The sequence below is a fragment of the Chroicocephalus ridibundus genome, chromosome 14 (genome assembly GCF_963924245.1).
Source record: "Chroicocephalus ridibundus chromosome 14, bChrRid1.1, whole genome shotgun sequence".
Lineage (NCBI taxonomy): Eukaryota > Metazoa > Chordata > Aves > Charadriiformes > Laridae > Chroicocephalus > Chroicocephalus ridibundus.
In genome coordinates, this window is record NC_086297.1 from 9,286,254 (window position 1) to 9,301,808 (window position 15,555).

Consider the following 15,555-nt stretch of genomic DNA (forward strand, 5'->3'; position numbering starts at 1 on the left):
CTCAAGTGCTTTATGGCTTGTGAAGTTTTTCCAGTCCTAGTTTTCTGCCCTGCTTGCTTTGGTGGACAGACACGAGCCGTGGGCTTCAGCGGGTGGGGGGAGCCATTGCCCAGGGCGCTGCTGTCCCCTGCCACCAGGCCCAGGGGGAGGCAAAGGCTGTCCCCGCTTGCTGCCTGCGCTCTGCTCTTCCCCCTTCACAGGTGGACCCTTACCTGCCTTACGAGTACACCTGCGAGGGGATGCTGGAGAGGATCCACGCCTACATTCAGTACCAGGTTGGGGAGCATCCTTGTTCTTCTGGGCGACCATCTCTCTTCTCCTTGCGGGACCATCCCTGTTCTCCCATGGCTCCGTCCCTGTTTCCCTGGACACGCAACTGCTGACCCAGTGTAGCTCCCCGAGTCCCAGCCCTGTGGGCATCTAATCGCAGAGAGCACCAGGAGATGGAGGCTGGAGGAGATCTGTCGGGAACCAAAGATGCGGGGGGGGTCGGCGGAGGGTGGCTGGGGGTGGTGGGGCTGGCTCATGGCCTTTCTGCTGCAGAGAATAAAGCAGCACAGGGAGACGAAGATGTGGGTACTGCCTTCATCTCCCACAGCAGGAGATGCCATCCATGCATGCAGGTGACCTCAACCTCAGCAGCCCAAGTGTTCTCCTGTCCCACCAGCAACCTCCTTTCCCCATCTCCAACGTTTTGCCCTGTCCCTCCAGGCACCAATCTATTGTCTTCTCTCCCACTAGGATTTCTGCACCACGTCATCTCCTCCTCTGCCTCCCAAGGCCAAGAGTCCTGCTATGCAAAGCCCTCCAAGCCCGCTGGCCCTGTCCCCCAATGCCACGCACCTGGTGTGGTCCCCCAGCGCCAGCCGGGACCCCCACGCCTGGCCACCGGTGGACTCCTTGCAGGTGTGGGTGTCGGAGACCCGGCACTCCTGCACCGAGACGTGCCGGCGGCGGGGGCTGGTCTGCGAGCCCACCTTCTTCAGGTTCCTCAACAAGAAGGAGGTGTTTCTCCAGTGAGTTGTGAGCTTTTCAGTGAGGTGGTAGTGGGGGCCATCAGCCAGATGTTGCTCTCCCAGCTCCCTGCATCCCCAGCACCCATTTTCCTCATGTCCCCCCTCCCGAAATCCCATCAAGATGCCTCCGTGCGCAAGGCGATGAGGCAGGGTGCTGCCTGCAAAGCAGCCCGTTGCTTGCACGTGTTGGCCTTGACCGGCTTCGTGCTTCAGAAAGCACCTATAGCTTTGCCAGGCACGTTTCCACCTCTCTCCCACCCCGTTCCTCTCCACCTCCTCCATGCTCTCTCCCTTTCGCTCCTTTTTAATGTCTTTCTCTATAAAACTGCATTTGAACACACAGCGGTGAAGTTTTAATAGAGTATAAATCTGCCACCGGGCTCTGTGCTGCTCTGTGGGCAATTAAAATGCGAGCATTACCATTGCTGTCACGCTGGTCAGGCAGGCGATGTGAGTCCCACTGACATTTTTATGTGATAAATTAGAGCTGGGGCTTGGATTTCACTCTCTCCCCTCCATGTCCCCCTCCAGACCTTAAAAGCAGCTGGCTTGGGGACTCACCGGTTGAGGGGGGTTGGTGGGAGGGTGATGCAGCTCCATCTGCAGACGGGGCCATGGGTGGGAGAGGGATGCTGAGATCCACACCAGGCGTTTGCCAATGCCCACCCCGGTTTTGCTGGATAATCCTGGCTAGTGGGGGACATGTGGGCATCCGTTGAACTCACGTGCCCTTCCAGGGGACGTTCGCTGCCGTGGGAGGTGTCCGTGGAGAGTGGACAGAGCTGTTGGTCAGTGGGGGGATATAAAAGATTTGGGTGGATTTTTGTGCGTGATTTCCTGAGGCATCCATGCAAGAGTTGGGGTTGTTTTATGGGCTACGTGGTTGAGTTGCAAGGGTCACCACTTCCTGCATGGTGTGCTGGGCTGGTGACAAGCACTCGTGTGGGGCACCAAACATAGTATTTATGGTTCCTGGTGCAACCGGCAAAGATCTGCCCAATGCTCAGCAAAGGAACCTCCCCAGGAAGGACAGAACAGCACTAAAAACCCTTCAGTGAAACCCCAAGCAGGTTCCTCACCTGAACTGACCCACCTTTGTTTCTGTTCCCAGGCTCAGCATCGCCTGCGACAGCACCGAGTATGAGATGAACCATCTCTACCCGGCGGTGGCGGAGAACGTCCACGAGTGCTACCTCCAGAAGGAGCCACTGCTCTTCAGCTGCGCAGGCTACAACACCAAGTACCGGCGCCTCTGCCCCTGCCGCGACTACCGCAAAGGACAAGTGGCTTTGTGCAGGGACTGCTTGTGACTTGGTGTCCCCACCTCCGTGTTTGCGACATGCAACGTGCAACAAGTGGCTTTTTCTCAAAGCCTCTGCAATAGCCCAGGGAGGTGGGACAGGTCCCTCCTGGTGGGTGAGCCGGGGGTGTCAGACTCTGGGGGTTGTTTTCATCTGCCAGTCAACTGTGAATGACCATGTCCTGACCTTTGGTTTCATTTTCTTCTCGAGGAGCATCGTCCGACCGCATCCAAACCCACCTGGACCTGGTGGCACTGGGACAGGGTGGTGGGGAGAGGGGGGCTGGGGACACCCTTCCCCTCCTCTGGCAATGGGACAAGCCACCAGCAGACTGCAGTTTCAGGGGTTTCATCCTCTTTGAGCATCCTATGTTGTTTTATTTATTGATTAATTTTTTTTTTTAACCCTTCCCCCTAACAAGTGGTAAATTAAAGGGGAAGCAACACCCAGCCCTTCTGTGGGAGTTATTGGGCAGAGCTGGATGGGGGCTATGGGGGGGCTGCCGGTGTCCACCTTGGCTGTGCAGCTGGGGGAGCACAAAGCCCAGGGAGAGGGGCTGGGTTGGATGGACACAGCGGGGTCTGCACTCACAGTACCCCCAGGAAAAGCTGGCGGGGGCTGGATGCCCCCCCGCCGGGAAGCGAGGGGTGGGATGGGGACCGGGAAGGCTCCTGGAAAGGATGCTGGTCCCTGGGGCGGTGCTGCCGGCAGGACAGAGGTGCCAAAGCGATCCTGGGCTGCCCTCCATCCCGCTGGGCTGCGCACAGAGCTGTACGTCCCTCCGGAGACTGCGGCATCGGAGCTGATGGTGGGGGCACGGGGGCTGCTCGGGGTTCGAGTGAGGGGGCGGGAAGGAGAAGGTGCTGCAGCAGCCCAAAGGAATTGCCGGCGGGCACAGACCGAGGCCAAAGGCGGCATCGTATCTGCGTGCCCCAGGTGTTGCAGACACGGGAAGAGGCGAGCTCCAAGCAACCATCTTCCATGCGTGGTCTTTGCTTCCTGAACTGTTCTTCGTGCCATTTGTCTCGCTTCAGGAGAGTTTTCGCTGCTGCCAGTATTTCCCCTCCTGGCAGGTCCCCGGGCTGGGTTAGCGCTGGCCGGGGTGACCCGGTTTGTTTTTGTAGGGTTGTTCACCACAGCAAGGCTGCGAGGGTGATGCTGTGAGGTTGGTGCTCACCCCTCTTGTTGCTTGGAAACGTTCGATGGTGAGATTCCCGCATCCCGTAAAACACGTGGCTGGAAAGTTATGGGCTGGAGACGCCCTCCCAGCCCTTCCCTGCATGGAAGAGCTCCCAGCCCGGCCGGCGAGGGAGGCTGGTGGGGTGGCAGCCTGTCCTGTGGGTGTCACCGCAGGGTCCCAGGCCCTGGCAGGCTTGTCCCCCAGCCCCGGCTCGAGGTGACTGATGGAGAGCAGTGGCACGGCAGGGTGAGTGCGTGAGGTCTCTCCTGTGACCCAGCCGCTTGCTGGAGCTGTGCCACACGGCCCTGGCACCTCCAGCCTGTCCTCGCAGCAATTCGGTGGCTTGGAGCTGGGTTTGGGGAGAAAATCCCATTCCTTCAGCTGGGTAACAGCACAGGGCAGACCCCGGCTCTCCCCCTGCCGTCTCCCTGCTGGGACCCTGGGAAGGGGGACACCACACGGTGCTCGCATCCTCCAGGCATCCCTTCGGACGAGCCCATGAACCCACCGTGGAGAGACCAGCCGCATCCTGCGCCGGATGAGGTGGGAGCTGGAGACGCGGCCGTTACCCCAGAGCGATTTGTCATCTTCGGCGCAAAATTGTGTAGGCAGCCTCCACCCCGCCTGCGACGCCAGACGAGGGGAAGGATTGATTAAGTAATTTTTGTGTCTTGCAAGCCAGCATGTGTATAAATAAAAGCAGCGCAAGCCTCTCTTTGCAGAGCTGAACAGCAATACCGTGTGCCGTTCTATGGCACCTTTCATCTCGGTCTCAAAGCGTCCCCTGCCAAAGGCTCCCGTGCTGCTCACCCCGGCTGCTGCGAGCGCTGGGCGAGCAGGAGCCAGCCCAGGAGAGCCACGAGGGATTTGCAAGCAGGAACCACCAGCAATTCGCTTCCCAGGGTTATAAGAGCCACATAAAACCTGGTTTTATAGGAGATCTAAACCAGCTTTAAAGAGGAAGAGGCTGGGGATGCTTCTCGAGGCAGCGCTCGTTGCACACCAGCTCCCTGGGCAGCTTTCTCCCCCTGTTTCTGCTCAGCTGATTTTAAAATAGCCTTCACCTTTCGGCAGCCCAGCGCCTGCCTCCCGCCGCAGAGACTCCCAATTATCCCCTGGCAGGAGCATTTTTCTCCAAGCTGAAAATAAAAGGCGGCTCGCTCACCTTCGCCGCTGTCATGGGAAATGATGATCTGTCTGGAACCTTGCTGGATCTCGAGCCAGCCTGTAAATTTGGGTGATGGGGCTGAGTAATGCTCTGGTTTTACCTGTCATGTCTCTGCCCCATCAGCTGGCACTGAGTCCTGCTCCCGGTGCCGCCCTGAGGATGCTGCCTGGGGAAAAGCCTCTCGTGTTGGCCCACGGGTGATGGGACATCGCTGCTGGATGTAACGGGGACCGGAGTGTGGGTGCTCGGGGCAGCCACGCTGCCTTGTCCCGCGTGGAGCCCTGCTGGGAGCAGGGGGATGCTTTGGTGGGCAAAACCCCACGCAGGGGCAAGGTGGGGGCTGGGCTGGTTCAGAAACGCCAACGCTGGGTATTAAAGCTGGCTTTTTGGGTGCAGAATTGGCACCAAATTGTTCTGGGGGGTGCGTGTGCCAGGGCTGCGGGCAGCTCGGGGTGTGCAGCTCCTGCAGCGCTGCTGGTCCCCGGCACCCCGACGCGGAGGTGGCAGCAGGGGACAGAGCCGCTGGGCCAGCAGCAGCTCCCGGAGGAGCTGGCTTAAAAGAAAAGGGGTTTTATCATCTGGAAATGTGGGGTTTTTTCTCTGCCTGTTTCTGGCCCTGGCTGTGCCCAAGCCATCGCTGGAGCATCCCGCTGCCTTCCAGAGCTCTTGCCCGAGCAGGTCTCCGGCGCTTGCCCCAGTCTCCCCGGCCAGGGCACGTTTCCATCTGGGAGATCTAAGGATGATGCATTAAGTTCACATTTTATTAAGTAGGAGCATGGAAGAGATTTAAAGGGAAGCTGAAGCACTGCCATGTGAAAGAGATTCTAATTACCACAGCTAATTACCAAGGATAAATCCCCAGTTGGGAGGGGTGGAGGGGGGGAAACGGTGTCAAAACTAGGAATAAAATCAAACCATTAAAAATCAAATGAGGAGCTGTCAGCTACACCCTTGGACTGCGGGCGGGTGGGATGGTTTATTTAAGAACCAGAGCACGTGCGTGGGGATCCCCTGGAGTCTGCTCGGGGGGGGGGACATGGACCATCTGATGGCATCTCTGGTGGCATCGCAGCGGATAGAGCCTCCTGGAAGGTTCGGTGGGATTTTTTAACCTGTTTTCCTCTTTTGGCAGCTGTGAAACCAGGACAGGCGTGTCGAAAGAATGATATTGTTCTGGAAATCCATTTTCCGTACCTAGAAATGGAGCCAGGGGCAATTTTTGTTTCTGAGCCTCACTCTTCTTAGTAATTCCACTCAGAACTTTCTTTGTATTTCCCCCCCCCCCCTCATTTTTAATGTTGATGGCATCAAAACCTTCCCTTGCGGTTGCGGGGGGGGCAGTGGAGGGGTCTGGTGAGGGGGGTGGTCCCGGCCCCTGTGTCCCCTCACAGCATCCCGCTGCCGGTGGGTGCCTCTCCCCGCACCGGCATCTTCCCCTGCGGAGGCTCAGCCGCCGATGGCTCCCGGAGCCGCAATCTGGGCTGTAAATCGCAGCCGGAGGGAGGTAATAGCGCTGCTCCCCTCTTATCTGGGGCTTTATTAGGAAATCGTTAAGCGGCTTTTCCCTCCGGATCCCCTGCTTATCAGCAGCCAGGTAAAATGGTAAATTGCATCCATGATGTGGACAGTCCAGGCAAGAGAAACCCATTTATTTCCCCTAACGGGTTTATCACTAGATCAAGGAGCTGCTGAAGATGTAAGCACCGGTGGTTATTTCCCCAGGTGATGGATCTAGCTGCCGCACAGCCTCCGGTAACCGAAGCACGCCGCCTGACAGGGATGTCTAATGGGCCCGCGGTCGGGACTACCGGCTCATGTATTTCAAGGTCTCGCTTTAATTGAGTCCTGTCTCCCTGGTGTCATGCTTCTTTTTCTTTTCTTCTTTTTTTTTTTTTTTTTTAATATTATTATTTATTTTTTTCCCCCGCCTTTAGAAAGGCTTCCCAAAATAAACCAATGCATTTAATCTCCCGTCCCCTTCCCTCATCTCTCCCTCCCGTCGGCAAAGCCGGAGCCATAAAGAAAGTTAGCAAATTGAAAACCTGTCCTCAGACGTATTGAGTGAAAAGAGCAGTGAAATCTTTTTGCCTTTGTGTTTGTTTTTTTTTTTTTCTTTCTTTTTCGTTTTTCTTTTTTCTGGTAGAAAGGACTTGGGGGGGGGGTGTGAAACCCCCTTTCAAAGCTCTGGGGCTGAGTGTTCCCTTTCTTATCAGCGCAAGCAGCGATGCCCGGTGCCACTCAGTGTGGCTCGTTAGCAGAAAGCCGTTAAAACTCTGGATCGATGTTTTCTCAGGAGAGATAGGACCCATTCAATACTTTTCCCCAGGCAGGCTGAGAAATCCCGGGACCCATCCACAAAGCAAGAGCAAAACTGCTGAGGATGCAGCTTCTCCCACCAGCACCCGTGGGCAGCGTCAGAGCCGAGCCAGGATCCGGCCCTCGGCATCCGCATCCTCTGGAAAAGGGGAGAAATTAAAGGTTGGGAGGATGGGGAGGGGGTAGTGTTTGGGGGGAGGTGGGGGAAGGAGGGAGTGTTTGGGGCGGGGGTTAGGTGCTTCTGCGGGGCTTCACCCCCAGCCAAGGTCCCTGGGTGCAGGTGCCACCGAAAGGGATTCAACGGGGCAAAAATAAATGAATAATGTGGCCGTTCCCGACACCATTCCCAAGACAGAGTCTGGGTTTGGAAAACCGGGAGGAAAGGGGCTGGCGGGGTGTGCAGCCCCTCTCGGCGCTGTCTCTCGGAGGGCTCCCACCACCTTTCGCCCTCTGGAACCCACCTCCCAGTAGAGACCAGTTGGAAACAGGAGAGAGGTTTGCTTTTAATTTTAAAGCGAGCTACCAGACGTATCAGCTTTTCTATAAATATAAACCAGAAAACAGGAAATAACGATCTGCCCTAATTTAGTTCCTTTCATCTAAGGATTCAAAGTGCCTGACAGCATCTCTAAGAAATAAGGAAAAACTTTGCAACCTGCATGGAAACGCAGCCGTTCCAGGGGTGTGCGTGCAACTTTTTGCTGAACATTGCATTTCAATCCCCCGCTCGCCAGCCCCAATTCCTTCCTAAATTACCCCAATTTCATGTCACTGAGACCGGGACGTGGCAAGGCAGCCTGGGAAGGGGTGATGTTCCTGCAGCTTGACGCGGTGCACAGCTGGCTCAGCGCCGCTGAGCGTGGAGGATTGTTTATTTATTCAATTAATTGAATTAATTAATTTTCAGGAGAGCGTTGAGCAAAATAATGTGAAGCGCCAGCAGCTGTGCCGGGCGTCTCGCTGCGGTGGGAGCAGGGACGTGATCCGTACGCATGGCGCAGGGGAGCCTGGCTGTGCGGCGCGGGGGCAGATGTGAGTCGTGGAATCCCAGAATGGTTCGGGTGGGAAGGGACCTTTAAAGGCCACCTAGTTCCACCCCCCTGCCATGAGCAGGGACATCTTCAATAGACCAGGTTGCTCGGAGCCCCGTCCAACCTGACCTGGGATGTTCCCAGGGATGGGGCATCTCCCACCTCTCTGGGCAACCTGGGCCGGTGTCTCACCACCCTCAGAGTGAAAAATTTCTTCCTTATATCTAGCCTGAATCTCCCCTCTTTTGGTTTGAAGCCATTTCCCCTTTTTCTGTCGCAACAGGCCCTGCTAAAAAGTCTGTCCCCATCTCTCCTGGAGCCCCTTTAGGGACTGGAAGGGGCTCTAAGGTCTCCCCGGAGCCTTCTCTCCTCCAGGCTGAACCCCCCCAGCTCTCTCAGCCTGTCCTCACAGCAGAGGGGCTCCAGCCCTCCCAGCATCTCTGGGGCCTCCTCTGGCCCCGCTCCAACAGGTCCAACAGCTCTGATGCCACTGCAACCAAGATGTTCCTCATCCACCGCCGTCCCCAGGCTCTTGCAACATTTCTGTCCCCCTGCACAGGCTTTTCAGGCTTGGCGTCGAGATTGGAGCCACCTTGGCTCCTGTCCCCAAGCCTTGCCATCTCTCCATCTCGGTCAAGGAAGAGCAGCGACTGGGTGCCAAAGTGGAGCCCAGCTGGCTGTCACTGGTGGTGGCGGTGCCACCGCGGTCTCTACATTGGCACACAACAGCGACCAGCCCTCTGCCCTGCCAGCTGTGGCCAGATGTGGCAAGGCAGGGACTGGACCTGGGAGCAAGAAGTTCATAAGAGAAATCTGGGAGGCAACGGATTTCCACGCTTAATTAACTCAACAAATTAATCCCAATTAGAAGCAGTAATTGGGATTATAGTGATTAATCATCTTTCCCCCCCAAGCAACAACGGCACTATCTGCCTTAAATTTATTACAAAAGCAAAGGACGTGGAGTTACGTGTCCCCAGCACCAGAGCTGCCACCTGGGCACACCAGAGCGGGTCCGGTCCCCTCGATGTGCTGCTCCCTGGATGGGTGACGGGTGGGGAGGTGGCACTGTGTGACCCAGTGACCCCCCCTGTGACTGCCAGGCTGTGATGTGCTGGATTGCATCGTCTCCACTTTTCCAAGAACACTGAATTTGCCTCCTTGTGCTCCTGTTCGAGCAGTTTCCTACCAGAAGATTAAACTGCAGGGAGATTTCATGGGCTTTTTTTTTTTTTTTGTCTTTTTCCACTGCTGTTTTATGCTAAAGAGAGCCTGAATGAAAACATCTGCTTGTTCTTCTTTTTCTGAGCACGTTAATTAAGCAGTGCCCTCCTGTGCCGGGTTCATCTCGGTGGGAATACGGAGCAGTCCTTTCCTCCTGCGCCGCTCTCTGTCGCGTTTGGTGGTGTTCCGTGGGCTCTGGACCCTTCGGAGTCCCGGTGGCAGTTCAGGACTGAGCCCATCCCCGGCTCCAAACCCCCCCTGCTGCCCTCCCTCAAGCCCACCCAGCAAACCCCCGCCCCGCCGCCTCTCCCCTGCACCCCACTCCTGCCCGTGGGAGCTCCCGCGGGAGCATGGCGGCACGGCTTTGCTATTACCTTGGGGAATTTGCTTCTGGGGCCACGGGGTGAGACTCACGCCCGGCAGCCACAACACCCACCCCGCCGCCTGCCTCCTGCCCTGCACCGGGAAAGATGCTGCTGGTGCTGGTTTGGCTTCGGGTCCCATCCTGCCCGGGGGATGGATGGCATCCCGATGGGATGGATGAGGACTGGCCGGGGGGCTGAAGCGGGAGCTTTTGGAGAGGCTTCACCCCAAGGGCTGGCTCCCAGCGTGGCCCCAAAGGAAACATTGGGTGCCCAGCGACCAGGACGCTTCAAAGCAGATTGGGCAAAGCTCTATGAAATACCCCGGAGAAGATAAACTCACTGCAGCAATTCCCAGAATCGTTGCTGCCCATATTTAACAGCACAGAAAATACAGGATTTTGCTCCTCTTTACATTTGGCTCAGCTTTTGCCAAAGCCGCAGGGACCTTGTGCCCGGCGGATCCCGGGGGTTATCGCCAGTGAAAGCGTGTTTTGCCACAGAGGAAGGGCGATGCTGGTGGCATCCTCCTCCTCCGGCCACCCCACACGCAGCCGGTGCTTTCGCACCTCCCCACCTCCAGCTCCTGCCATCGCCCCCGAGGGGCTCGGGCTGCTTTTGTAGGTGCTATTTTGGTTGGGTGTTTTTGTTATGAGTGTTGTTGAACGGGGAAAAATAAAAACTCGAGGACCCCGGTGGTATTTTTAGACCCGTATCGGTGACTAGCTCGAAATCCTCCACAGGATTGTAAAATAAAATTAATCTGCATCTGCCGTGCGTCATTTTTACAAAGCTTGTCTCCTTCCCCTACCAGAGGGAGGGTTTACAGCCCTGCTTATTGGGGTTGGAGAGAGCGCCAAGCACCTGCCAGACGGCCCCAGCTACAGCCGACAGCAGCGGGAAACCATCAGGGATGGCGGCGAGGAGGGGCAGAAGGAAGAAAAATTGATGTTGTCTCTCACGGAGTTCGCAGCAAGCTTGTGCCCCATCCGGCTGCTCGGGTACCCGGGCAGACGCTCTCTGTGCGGGTGTAGTGAGCTGCACTGGTTGTACTGGTTTGCTCGCAGGGCAGAGCTGCTGGGGGGAGCTGGGGGAGGTGCTGGGGACCAGGGGGATGCTCTCAAGCTGGGGGGAGCTGCTGTGGGAACCCCCGAGCAACGCCCCACCACCCTGGATGGGGAGGGAGAAGTCTTATTGCCATGGAGACGGATGACACCGTTGAAAATTGGCTGCCATGGAAACCAGTTTGGGAGTCTGGGGGTGCCATCCCGCCCGGGCTGGTCCCCAGGTCATGGGGACGGTGATGGTCATGGGAGGGATGGGACAGTTGGATGCTCCAGAGCAGAGCTGAGCCCCCGCTGCATCCCCCAAAACGAGTTACTGGAGGGCCAAACTGGAGTAATGCAGCCCCAAACTGGGGGACCGTGCAGCCCAAACTGGAGTGGGGCGGGCTGGTGGGGAAAGAGCTGATGGATATTTCTGGGCTGTCGGCCACACAACCTGCCAACACTCAGGACTGCGAATTGCGCGCAAACACCAACATTAAAGCGGCTGAGGGTGGAAATGTGGCACAAGCCATGTCTCCCGAGAGAAATTCCGTGGCAGCTGGGAGGGAAGAGCAGGACTGGGACGAGGGGCCAGCGGGAACCGCGGGAGGGACGGGGGATGCCCTCGGCTTGGCTGCAGCGATGTGGTGTGAATAGCGCTTCCTCCCCATCCAGAACCAATAAAGCATCTCCTGTTTGGGTTTTATGGTTGTTTTCCTTCCTAAAATAGGACTTTGGGAAAACAAGGGTGGCCTCGTCACCCCCGGGCTGAGCCTCTTCTTTGCAAGAGAGAATTGTCCTCGGTGGGGACCGAGGCGGCTTTTGTCACCCTTCCCACAGGCCATGCTCTCTGTGCCACACAGCAGTGATTTAAACATCCTGGGATGCCTCCGTGCCTTTCCAGTCTTGCTCCTGGCACAGACCGGGCTGACGTGTGTGGGCTGGCGGGGTTTGGGGGTCATCTCCCCAACACCCACGGCAGAGGAGGAGCAGCTCTGCCTTTTTCTCCCACCATGTCCCCTCCCCACCTTTCCCCTGCATCCAGCAGCGTCTCCCCGCCGGCAGCTGGCAGAGGGATGCTCCGTGTGCGGGTGATGAGCAGCTCACCACAAGCTGGTAATTCTTGCTCGCCTTTTTGCAGGCATGAAAATACCCACCGACACTTCCACCCATTTATCGTCTGCCATGAAGCTTCCCGGTCGGACACGGCACACTGTCCGTGCCCCCCTTGCTCCGGGGGGTCAGGAAGCCACCCCACATCGGTACATCCTCCCACCCCAGACGTGCCCCAGCCCCGTGGGGCCAGGGGATGCTCTGGCTGCGAATTTCAAGAGTGAGTATCTCCACTTGTGATGGGATGGAGTGATGGCGAAGGGATGGGAGCACACAAGACCTGAGGGGGGAGATGAGAATTCCGCTCAGCTGTGGTCCTAAAGCACCTTTCTGTCCTCGTTCCCTATTCCCAGGGGTCCAGACGCGACAGCCTGGAGCCAGCCTGGCCCCCAGCAAGCCCAGCCCGTGGTGCAGGGCCGGGGAGGGGGGGGCGGGGGGAGCAGCTGGAGCCTATAAAGGGCTGTTAGAGGGGATTTGGGCTGTGCTGCTGTCGGTGGGGGGCTCTGGGTTGGCTCTGGAGCCTGGCTGCAGGAGGAGGGATGGTTGGTGGCCCTTAGGCTGGCTCGGTAAGTTGGTATCCCTGTGCCCCATGGGGAGGGTTGGGGTGGTGTTGGCCACGACATGGGTGATGGTTTGGGGGCTGTTGGGGGTCCCCCACGTCCTGAGATAGGCTGCCTGAGTCTCAGGAGCCAGGCTGAGCCGGGCAGGGCTTGTGGCCGAGACCCCCAGGTTTGTGTGTGTGGGGGGTTTGCTCCTCCTGTAACTGCTGAGTCCCAAAACCTGCTCCCCACAGCAGGGTGGGGGGTGGACTGGCCGTGTCCCCCGGCTGGTGCCCGAGAGCTCGGTTTCCTCTTACCCAGGGCAGAGCGCGGCTCTCGCGCTAACTGCAACCTCAGGATGCCCTTTAATTTTTAATGCTTCAATAAAACAGTAATTACAAACACTGCAATCTGAGTTTTTAAGCAGAAAGTATTAACTTCCCAGGGTTTAATTATTCAACAGAAATTAATGAAAGCCAGGCTGGATCCTGCTGGCTGGCTTGGCTTTTCCTAGCGGGGCCGGCATGGATCCGCTCTGCAGGGAGGAGGGCTGGGGGGAAGATGAAGCCCATCCCCGGTGCCTCGGGGCTACCCAGGAACGCCCAGGTGCTGGTGGCGGCCAGGGAAGAGGCGGACTGGGGGGGCACCAATGTGCTGGGCTGGGTCAGTGGGTCAGGGTGAGGAGAGGTCCAGGGGGGCAGCGGGCGCCCCCCCATAAATGGCTCTTTCTCTGCTCCCTGCACGTTTCCCAGCCAAGGTGGTGCAGGATCCCGGCTGCGGGGCAGGGCTCTCTCTGGAAGGTCAGTGGCTGCTGTGATCTGAATCAATGCCACGGGATGATGTGCATTAACTGGAGTGGGGAAACTGAGGCAGCTGCCACCCCAGGGGGTAGCACGACCCTGTGGCTTCTCCCCGTGCCCCCCATCCAGTGCCTGCACCTATCCCCTGCCTGGGAGGGGACTCAGGATCTTTGAGTCTTTGTTTTCTGGAGCTTTCTGCAGCCTTAATTGTGCTTCGAATTCCCTGGGAAGGTTTCAGGCTTGCTTTTAATTACTCTGCTACAGCACGGTGTGGTTCAAAAGCACCTTTTCTAGGGAATGGGTCTGTTGAGACCGAGAGCGCTCCCACGGCTGTTTAAATATGCCAAACCATCGGTGTCCTGGCAAAGCTTGTGAATTGGGGCTGGCTGATGTTGGACCCCCACCCTGCATGGGATAGCAGTGGGCTTAGGAACGCCTTGATGGAGGCGGGCAAGGGATAGGGAAACAGGGATAAAATATTCTCCGCCGGGAGTGAGCCCTGAGGCTGCAAGAGTGGGGGCTCAGGGGAGCATCGTGCCCAGATGAGACCTGTCGGGGTTCTCCAGCTCGTTGCATCCACACCTCAGCCCTTTTCCCACGTCCGCAGAGCCCCTTTTTCACATAGGCACCAGCCCGTTGCAGCATCCCAGCCTAAGCAGCGCATCCACACAGCGATGGCCCTCAGCAATTGGCATGGGATAAGGTCTCGGGGAACCACGTCTGCTGGAAAAGCAAGTTGTTGTTGTTATTAATAGTTAACTGTCGTAACTTCATTAATAAGAAAGCCTGCCTGATAGCTGTCTGCAGCACAGCGACAGCCGGGGCTCCTCGCGAAATGGAAATGGCTGTTTGTCGGGGCTGGGTGAACAAATTGGAGTGAGTGGAGGAGGCGGCGAGGGCTGGCGGGGAGCGGGGTGGAGATGACGGCTCCGCTGATGAGGGGATGGGGAAGGAACGGGGCCTCATTTGCAAGGGAAATGAAATTATAACCCGCTCCGTTGCAGTCCTCGTTGCCGCAGAGCCTGATGAGCTGTGCGGGGAGGGTGCCGGAGCCCTGGGAGCACCCAGCACCACGGTGGTGGCAGCAGAGCCCCATGGAGCCTGGGTGCCCTCCCCGCGGGAGCAGGTCCCCGTGCAGACGGGGCTGTTGTAGCCCCCCGAAGAGTCTGGGGGTGATCTGCTGCCTGGGGGGTGGGCTTGTACCTCCTTCACCACTTCTCTGCTCGTCAAAGCCCCGACTTGCACCATTTGGGCTGTATTTTGGGAACGAGTGTTGGTCAGTCACTCCTGAAACAGGAGTGGTGGGCGAGGGGAGCAGACGATGCTGATGAGGACGAGATCTCTGCTGAAGCAGGTGAATCCCGGTGCGGTGGGACCCTGGGCGCTCGCCCTGGGATGCTGCTGTCACCTGGATTCATGTCCCCAAACGGGTCTCATCACATGTGGGACGGCGGTTTTGTCCCACCCGTCTGTGATGGGAAGGCGGGGGGCTTTGGAGGCAGCTTCTGCCTGCGGTTGGGCGGCGAGTCTGTCCCTCGGGGCACAGGGCAGCACCTAAGGACAGGGTATAACCAGCTCCATCCCCGCGCTGGCGATGCCCTTCTATAACGTGAGTATTTTCTCATTCCCAACCCACCAACAGGGCATCAGCGGCTCCTGGATGGGACTCCCTGGTCTCTGTCCCTCGGGGTGATGTCTGCTGGGCTGGAAAAATAAGGGAATTGGGCTTAAATGAGGAGCATCGGTGAGCCAAGGAGTGATTTAAGTGGTTCAGTTAATCAGTTGTGGCAGCGCCGGGCCGGGTGAGAGACCTGGCTGCTCCCCGCCAGCTCCGCGGGGAGAGTTCACAGAGCTCCGTCGCCAATCATTCGGGGCGTTTTATTTGGGTCTTAACTTTGATTTAACTTCAGTAGATTATAAAGACAAAAAGTCATTCCAAGGCACTTTATTCAGGGGGGGAAAGAAGAAGAAGAAGAAGAAAAAGAAGGCGGCGGGGCGGGGGAAGCCAAAATGGGGTAGTTTGAAGTTGTCAAAATGATTTTTCCACTCCTTCAAAAAATAATCTCACAAAACTGACCCAGATTTTACAAGGCACTCTGGCTTTCAAAGAGCTGCCTGTCAGTGTGGAAGATGGGTCTGTAAAATATAATTTTTTTTCCCCCCTTTAGCAGTTTTACAAAACCTGCGCCTTGCCTTGTTCCTGTGGGATCTGTCAGGGCGTGATGTTTTTATGGGATACGCGATCCAGCCTGGCGGCTCTTCCCGGGGCAGTAAAGCCGCTGGGATGCTGCCGGGGAGCGGGCGAGGCGTTTCGGTGCGGGGCTGCAGCGTGTCCCCATGTGCGGGGAGAACGGAGGAGCCCAGGTCACAGCTCCGTGTGACGGTGACGCCCTGCCCCAGCCGCCGTGCGGAACAGCCCGCCCTCGGTTTTTGGGGAAGCGCGGGCTGACACGGGGTGT

At 57.6% G+C, this 15,555-nt stretch overlaps 1 protein-coding gene across 2 annotated transcripts in view; it reads left to right on the forward strand.

The window, feature by feature from the left end:
• The window catches only part of MGAT5B (alpha-1,6-mannosylglycoprotein 6-beta-N-acetylglucosaminyltransferase B), a 72,329-nt gene extending 69,571 nt beyond the window's left edge, over window positions 1-2,758 (forward strand). For both annotated transcript variants that reach the window (XM_063352278.1, XM_063352279.1), the window contains 3 exons: window positions 201-275; window positions 742-1,016; window positions 2,128-2,758. In XM_063352278.1, the coding sequence (XP_063208348.1) occupies window positions 201-275; window positions 742-1,016; window positions 2,128-2,326 (549 nt within the window). In that variant the 3' untranslated portion in view covers window positions 2,327-2,758. The remainder of the gene's footprint in view (window positions 1-200; window positions 276-741; window positions 1,017-2,127) is intronic.
• The last annotated feature ends 12,797 nt before the right edge of the window (window positions 2,759-15,555 follow it).